Source organism: Cucurbita pepo, chromosome 10 (genome assembly GCF_057944985.1).
Source record: "Cucurbita pepo subsp. pepo isolate OVF chromosome 10, ASM5794498v1, whole genome shotgun sequence".
NCBI classification, from domain to species: Eukaryota; Viridiplantae; Streptophyta; class Magnoliopsida; order Cucurbitales; family Cucurbitaceae; genus Cucurbita; species Cucurbita pepo.
The window spans coordinates 3,497,434-3,505,089 of NC_141807.1; the positions used below are offsets into that span (position 1 = coordinate 3,497,434).

A 7,656-nucleotide genomic window follows, 5' to 3' on the forward strand; every position below is an offset into this window, starting at 1 on the left:
TGTGTTCTGTGTTTCTTTTACTCAGTTTATGTCTTCATTTGCACCGACTGTCCGGTAGTAACCGCCTCCACCCTTTTTAAATTATGTTCTTTTCAGATGGGTCCTTTTCTCAATTATTTTTGCTGGGATGTCCTTTTTCGACAACGAACATATCTAATTTTTGGGGATAATAAAGAGATAATGTATACATGTTCTTTGGACAATAATTTTGAACATTTAAACCTTCAATCTTAAAGAGCAACCGGACATTGGATTCTGACGTTTTCTCCAATGCTGCTTCCTTCATTACTGCTCGCCCGGGTGCTTCCTTTGAAAAAAGAAGAGATAGCTCTCCCATCAATGCGGTTTTATATTCCATACCTTTCACAAATCACTTAGTTTCGCTCGTCTTTGATGCTAAAATTTTCGTTTATCTTTGTATTTTTTCTTTAACATCGTTGAGCGGTCAATTTTCTTTTACTCCTACAATTCTTTTTAAAGAAGTTTTACTTGATACAACCTAAAGTTTAGAAAATAATATTTTATGATAGGTATTAAACTCTTATTTATGTTCAAATTTAAATTTTCACGAGTTTTCATACGAGTAATTTGTAAGTAACTTATATAAATATGTTGAACCCCTGTTGAACTCTAATTATGTATTTGCTAGGAAGTACAATTATCTACTCTACTTCAACAAATTCAACAAATTAAGTAAAGGTATCAATTGATCTAAAAAAATATGTAAAATTCTTTTGTTTTTTAGAAACAAAATGAAGTAATTAAAATGCCTAATACATTCAGTGAAATTAAAAGGTCGGGTTTTCTAAAAAATAAATAATGTTTAAAAATAGAAAATATAAATTACTTTAAGCAATGGAAAATATAACCGATCTTAGCTCAGTTGGTAGAGCGGAGGACTGTAGTGCGGTATTCTCAGATATCCTTAGGTCGCTGGTTCGAATCCGGCAGGTCGGATTCTTTTTACTTAAATAAGAGAAATAGCTCCAAAATGAATAATTTATAATTTTAGTCAGAATCCTTACACATCTCCGACCTTATCTCAGATATCCTTAGGTCGCTGGTTCGAATCCGGCAGGTCGGATTCTTTTTACTTAAATAAGAGAAATAGCTCCAAAATGAATAATTTATAATTTTAGTCAGAATCCTTACACATCTCCGACCTTAGCTCAGTTGGTAGAGCGGAGGACTGTAGTGTGGTATTCACAGATATCCTTAGGTCGCTGGTTCGAATCCGGCAGGTCGGATCTTTTCATTATTATTATTATTATTTTTTGTAATTATCATTTTTGTTTATAAATTAATTTTTTTTTTTTTATATTTTATCATTAAACAATGAGCATTCACGAGATATCGCCACGCAGGACTACGTGTCATGTTTAAACTACAGTGCAAAAAAGTTTGGGTACGTCAACGCCACGCAAGATTTCAACGGTGGGAAAGTCCCACACGTGTCATACTTACTCCATCTTACGATCTCTGTCTGACTAATTTTATATTAAACGATTCTTCCACTTGACTTCAGAAGCAAATATGATAAACGCAATTAGATTCGCCCGCAGTCCACCGCCGATCGTGCTCACATTACCTCTTCCGCCGCAGCTCCGCCGTATAGACTTGCCTGAGCTCCGATCCCGTCAACTGATCAGTTTTTCCACCGCACCTGATCAGAACCCACAGAACATGGATGACTCCAAGAACACCGCCAAGCAGACTGAGTTAGATCTTTCTCGTTTCTGTGTGCATAGGCCAGTTTATGGGTTATGTTAAAAGGTTAATTTTTTTGAAATGTGTGTTGTTAAAGCAGAGATCTAATGACTGATTCGTTTGGGCACGCGTACGCGAGCCGAAGCGAGGAAGAAGGATTTGGAGGGATTTATAGATCGGTCGAGTCAACCGATGAGGGGGCTGAGAATGAAAAGAAACCTGGTAATTAAATGCTTATGCATTTTCCTTAATTAAATTATGAAGATGATTAGTGTATTTAATTACTGTTTTGTTTGAATTGTGCTTTGAAGAATATGATAAAAGCCAAGGGAGCGAAGTGAAGGAGAAGGAGAAGGCTCGACATCAAACTCACTCCAACTGAATCTCGTTTGTATTATGTCTGATGTTTTTCTTTGTCATCTTGTCGTGAGAAGTTGGTTTGTATAAAATCTAAATTTGCATTTTGTAAATTAATTGGAACAATACTGTATGTGATGTTAAGGGGTTGGACCAACGATTACCTTATCTCTTGCTTTCTTCGTTCTTCCTTCCATCTCCGACAAGATGGATCATTGGTTTGGAATTACTCGTCTAGTCAACTTTTTTTTCAAATAAAGTTCTAGTTTTTATAGAGTTCTGTTTTTTCTAGGATTCTTTCTGCTGATATTTTTTAGATATTTTTATGTTCAATGATTTTATCGTTGTGGTTTTTATCTTTTTTTGTAAAAGCTGTACATTAATCACCATAAGGGTTTCAACTAATTAGGTTGATTCTGTTAGACGAACACGACTCTCCACAATGGTATGATATTGTCCACTTTGAGCATAAGCTCTCATGGCTTTGCTTTGGGCTTCCCAAAAGGCCTCTCTCCACAATGGTATGATATTGTCCACTTTGAGCATAAGCTCTCATGGCTTTGCTTTGGGCTTCCCAAAAGGCCTCATACCAATGGAGTTAGCATTCCTCACTTATAAACCCATGATCATTCCCTAAATTAGTCGATGTGGGACTTCCATCATCCAACACCTCCCCTCGAACAAAGCGCGCCTCCCCTTAATCGAGGCTCGACTCCTTTGGAGTCTTAGTCATTTTTGACTGCCTTCGAGGAGGGGCTTGACTCCTTTTCTTTAGGAGTTCTTTGTTCGATATTTGAGGATTTGAGGATTTACCAATTTATTGGCACGACTAAGTTTAGGGCATGGCTCTGATACCATGTTAGACGAACACGACTCTCCACAATGGTATGATATTGTCCACTTTGAGCATAAGCTCTCATGGCTTTGCTTTGGGCTTCCCAAAAGGCCTCATACCAATGGAGTTAGCATTCCTCACTTATAAACCCATGATCATTCCCTAAATTAGTCGATGTGGGACTTCCATCATCCAACAGATTCCACTTATCCCTATAAGGGTTTCAACTAATTAGGGGTGTACATGGATTGGGTTGGTGTGAGTATACTTTTTAGGACCAATTCTCACCTTGGGTTAATTCGAATGTGTTTGAGTTTGGAAGGCAATTTAACCGGGTTCGATATGTTAATCAATTCAATCCAGTTTGGTTCGATGTACACTCTTGTTTGGGCGTTGCCCATTACTTAAAAGATGCATAACATCTTTGTTATAAGCCCCGTGCATATCCGGATATTTAATTCGAGGAGGAACGATATTGGATAATCGTTGATGATGTGGCAAGCATAAGGTCGTTTAGGTGGCTGGTTTGAATACGGTCGGATTTATTTTTCTTAAATAAAAAAATTAGAGAAATAGCTCCATATTCTAGATGTATGTTTGAATCTCTTTAAAAACAAATAATGAACACATTAATAAAAAAAACCTCACCCAGCAGAGGACTGTAGCGTGGCAGGTCGGAATTATTATTATTTTTTTTTTTGTATTTATTATTTTTGTTTATATATTAATTTTTTTTACATTTTGTCTATCATTAAACAATGAACATTCACGGGATATCGCCACGCAGGACTACGTGTCATGTTTACACTACAGTGCAAGAAAGTTTGGGTACCTCAACGCCACGCAAGATTCCAACTGTGTGAAAGTGACACGTGTCATACTTACTCCACGTGTCACATTTACAACCTGAAATTTTTCCAAGTGTAGCGTTCATGAAGTTGGGGAAGATTTCCACCTATTCTTCCACTTATCTTCAGAAGCAAATATGATAAATGCAATCCGATTCGGCCGCAGTCCACCGCCGATCGTGCTCACATTACCTCTTCCGCCGCAGCTCCGCCGTATAGACGCGCCTGAGCTCCGATCCCGTCAACTGATCGGTTTCTCCACCGCACCTGATCAGAACCCACAGAACATGGATGACTCTAAGAACACCGCCAAGCAGACTGGGTTAGATCTTTCTCGTTTCTGGTTGCATGGGTCAGTTTATGGGGCCGTTTTAAAAGGTTAATTTTGTAAAATGTGTGTAAAATCAGAGATATAATGACTGATTCGTTCGGGCTAGCGTACGCGTGCCGAAGCGAGTATGAAGGATTTGGAGGGATTTATAGATGGATTAAGTCAACCGAGGAGGGGGCTGAGAATGAAAAGAAACGTGGTAATTAAATTCTTATGCATTTTCGCTAATTAAATGATGATATGATGATTTAGTGTTTTAATTACTGTTTTGTTTGAATTATGCTTTGAAGAATATGATAAAAGCCAAGGGAGCGAAGTGAAGGAGAAGGAGAAGGCTCGACATCAAACTCACTCCAACTGCTAAGAACAATGATCTTGTCTCATACTCGTTTGTATTATGTCTGATGTTTTTCTTTGTCATCTTGTTGTCATGAGAAGTTAGTTTGTATAAAATCTAAATTTGCATTTTGTAAATTAATTAGAAGAATATTGGGTGTGATAATAAGGGGTTAGACCACCACATGGTGCGCCGCCACCCGAATGTTACCGTCGTCGATCGCCACCACCTATTCTTAGAAGAAGTTGCACGAGTCACTCGCTAGGAGAGGTGTACATGGTTCAGGTTGGGTCAGAGTCGGCCATCTTTGTTGTACCAATTCAAAAGTTGAAGTTCTGTCCGACCCAAAACTAATATATTCGGGTTCTAATGCTAATTTAACTCAACCCAATTCGGGTCGGGTCGGGTCTTAGGCCTGATGTACACATCATGCCGATTATTTTAAAGATGCGGAACCTAAAACGAATATATTCGGATTCTTATGCTAATTTAACTCAACCCAATCTCTATAATTCGGGTCGGGTCGGGTCGGGTCGGTCTTGGGGTCGATGTACACACCAGGCCGATTATTTTAAAGATGCGTAACGTCTTTGTTCTAAGCCGTACATCTCCGAATATTTAATTCGAAGAAAAACGATTTTGGATAATCGTTGACGTGGCGAGCATAAGGTCGCTTGGAAACAACTCTATTGATGATCAATTGTCAACGAACGCATCCCCGTTTTAACTTGCCTCTACCGCCTCGGGACTTATATTATTCCACGTTACGAATTTTCAGCCGTTGATCTGTACCCGTATCGCTCAATCCACGCGGTGCATTTCACTTGGTCCCCATATATAATACATTAGGGCTCCTTCCCGCCGTTCTCATCCCATTTCTGCTTTCCCTTCACCGGTCCTCGTTATAGGTCTTCTTGCTGTGCTTTATTTGGGGATTCTTTCCATCGTTGCGGTATGTCGGATGCGTATCAGAAATTCCGGTTGCTAACGGCGCTTTCTTTACGCGGAAATCCAAATTCAGGTTCGTGTCTTGTACAATTCCAGTCGCCGTTCGTTCTGATTGGAATCTGTGTTTACAGTGATCGGGCCGGTGTTTGCGGCGTTGAATAACGTCATACGCAACTAAAGGATTCTCACCGGATGTTCTAGGTTTTCTGCGTTGATGTTCCCAATCGGAATGGATTCCTAATTCTAGACGGCTGTAGAGCTTCTATGTTAAGGCGAGGAGAGAACGATCCGTCGCGTTCGCTCCAACGCTGGGAGATGTTCGGCAGCTGCATCCAAGGAAGGTTGATTTGATTAGTGTGTCATGGATGTATAAGATATCAGGACGAAACCTCCCTATATTGGTAGGGAGGCGGTTTCTGGTCGATCTTTGTCATCCGACCTTTGCCATGACAGGTGCGCTTGCATGGCAGGTCAACTACGTTAATGGAAAAAAAGATTTTTGGGTTTAGAGGAGGGATCGCACGGGAATTGCCCGGGATTCCTCCTCTCTGGTGTGTTCCGATTCCCTTTCTCTTTATTTCTGTGCTTATTATGCGTAGCTGCCGTCAACTGCTTGCATGCTCGATTGCTCTCGCTCAACCGTGCTCCTTTCTAAGGTCCGAAAGGTATTAACAATTTCTTTGATTTCAATCAATTCGTAGATAAACGTATAAGGAAGGTTAAAGCAACCGCGTTTGTAAGAGTAATACGTGAGCTAAGACTAATCTTCATTAATCTAGCCGGTATACAATCTTAATTTGCTTAATAGGATCCTTTCGCTAATATTCATACAGCTTTACAGTAAAGTTTCATTTGGTTATTTAGGTTTAAGGGTAATTTGACCGAGATTTGTCATGTCAACTAATTTTTTTAATCTCTTATTAGAATTATCATTCGCACAACGCTTGGATGATACCGATTTCATAGCTTTGTATTAGTCGTCTCCTCCTCTCGGGAAGCTCGATCATGGAAAATTAATAATTTATTTGCTAGGCTGGACCAAAATAATACAAGTTATTTTGATTTCCCATTCAAGTTCTGTGTTCATTTTATTCGAAGAATGACAAGAGTACCCTGGGTTGAGGCTTCTTTTTATGTGCGCCGTATGATGGTCGGGGTCTAAGTCTGTATATGATAACATTTTATTATCGTCACATTGTAAAACACATATAGAAATGGAACATGCATAAAGGAAACTAATTTGGATCGGGTCGGATGATATGAACTTCGCCATGGATGAGCTGTTGGATCTGCTGATTTTTGTCTTAGTGCTGTGTCGTCCCAAGAGTAATCTGACCGTGTGGGTAACTTAATTTCTTATATTCTTGCTTAATTTAGCACAACATCTCGAAATTTTAAGCCGTCTTCCCATTTGTTATGAACTGATGTTCTCTGTATTCCACTTCCACGCTGCAATTGTTTCGCGTGTTCTATTTTGGTGTAACAGTACTGGATTTTTCCAATGGTATGATGATCATTACTGTTATGTAACTTGCAACAGAATACATTGTGGCTGGCTGTGTTTTAGGTAGCCCTGGTTTTTCAGAGGATGACGGTATCTATACTAAATGAGCGACTGCAATAGAATGGAAGTCTGTTCGTGTTGGAATTTTGCTTAGTGACCGGCTGTAAGATAATGTATGTCCTACATTTTTTGCATTTATGGTAATGCCTTCTCGGATATTAGAAATGAAATATTATTCAAGTTCAGGTTTCGTCTTTGTCGTTTGTTCATATGTGAGTTTGGTCTGTCTCTTTTCCATTTATATTAGTCCTCTGTTTTCAGATTGTCGTGTGCCAACAAGACACTCCGTACCCGTGTCTCTCTATTTATGTTGATTTACAGGTGTTGGTGTGTGCTGATAATGAGCTTCAAATAGTTTAAATGTCATATTCTTTTAAGACAATGAAAATCATTTAGAGAAACATATCCAGGTGATGGCCCTTGCTAGTGGGGAAGAATCCATGGAAATGACCCGTAGCTCAATGATGGTAGAGCAATCAATAAGGTAAGAGGGAGGTTAGTGGATCGAATCTATTTGGATCGAATATTTATGGGTTCATTCAGTAGATGCCATTTGGCCATGCCACTTAAGGAACCTATTGGGTCCTTAGTATGCGGCCACGAGGAGGTCAAGTGCTCTGCTAAAGCCGAGATGAGGGGACGCATGAGCTCGACTATCAAGCCGACCTAACTGTGGGACAAAACTAAAGAGTATTCGATGTTGATCAGGTATGAATAAACGACAGAAAG

At 39.4% G+C, this 7,656-nt stretch overlaps 2 protein-coding genes and 2 non-coding genes across 4 annotated transcripts; all 4 read left to right on the top strand.

Annotated features, from left to right (window-relative positions):
* The first annotated feature begins 868 nt into the window (after window positions 1–868).
* Window positions 869–957, top strand: TRNAY-GUA (transfer RNA tyrosine (anticodon GUA)). The gene is given in 2 exon segments: window positions 869–905; window positions 922–957. It is a non-coding gene; the product is annotated as a tRNA-Tyr (tRNA).
* Window positions 958–1,158: 201 nt separating this feature from the next.
* TRNAY-GUA (transfer RNA tyrosine (anticodon GUA)) lies at window positions 1,159–1,247 on the top strand. The gene is given in 2 exon segments: window positions 1,159–1,195; window positions 1,212–1,247. It is a non-coding gene; the product is annotated as a tRNA-Tyr (tRNA).
* Window positions 1,248–1,511: 264 nt separating this feature from the next.
* On the top strand, window positions 1,512–2,340 carry LOC111803315 (uncharacterized). Its single transcript, XM_023687657.2, has 3 exons — window positions 1,512–1,718; window positions 1,808–1,929; window positions 2,019–2,340. The coding sequence occupies exons 1-3, from the start codon at window positions 1,534–1,536 to the stop codon at window positions 2,087–2,089; spliced, it is 378 nt and encodes a 125-aa protein (XP_023543425.2). The 5' UTR covers window positions 1,512–1,533; the 3' UTR covers window positions 2,090–2,340.
* Window positions 2,341–3,725: 1,385 nt separating this feature from the next.
* Window positions 3,726–4,552, top strand: LOC111803316 (uncharacterized). The gene is made up of 3 exons (XM_023687658.2): window positions 3,726–4,069; window positions 4,156–4,277; window positions 4,369–4,552. The coding sequence occupies exons 1-3, from the start codon at window positions 3,885–3,887 to the stop codon at window positions 4,440–4,442; spliced, it is 381 nt and encodes a 126-aa protein (XP_023543426.2). The 5' UTR covers window positions 3,726–3,884; the 3' UTR covers window positions 4,443–4,552.
* Window positions 4,553–7,656: the final 3,104 nt, after the last annotated feature.

Bases quoted from the DNA above. Each gene is read 5' to 3' on its own strand.
- LOC111803315 (XM_023687657.2), top strand. From the start codon at position 1,534: ATGATAAACGCAATTAGATTCGCCCGCAGTCCACCGCCGATCGTGCTC. The intron at 1,719-1,807 runs GTTAGATCTTTC...TTGTTAAAGCAG, and splicing joins AACACCGCCAAGCAGACTGA to AGATCTAATGACTGATTCGT. The intron at 1,930-2,018 runs GTAATTAAATGC...TGTGCTTTGAAG, and splicing joins TGAGAATGAAAAGAAACCTG to AATATGATAAAAGCCAAGGG.
- LOC111803316 (XM_023687658.2), top strand. From the start codon at position 3,885: ATGATAAATGCAATCCGATTCGGCCGCAGTCCACCGCCGATCGTGCTC. The intron at 4,070-4,155 runs GTTAGATCTTTC...GTGTAAAATCAG, and splicing joins AACACCGCCAAGCAGACTGG to AGATATAATGACTGATTCGT. The intron at 4,278-4,368 runs GTAATTAAATTC...TATGCTTTGAAG, and splicing joins TGAGAATGAAAAGAAACGTG to AATATGATAAAAGCCAAGGG.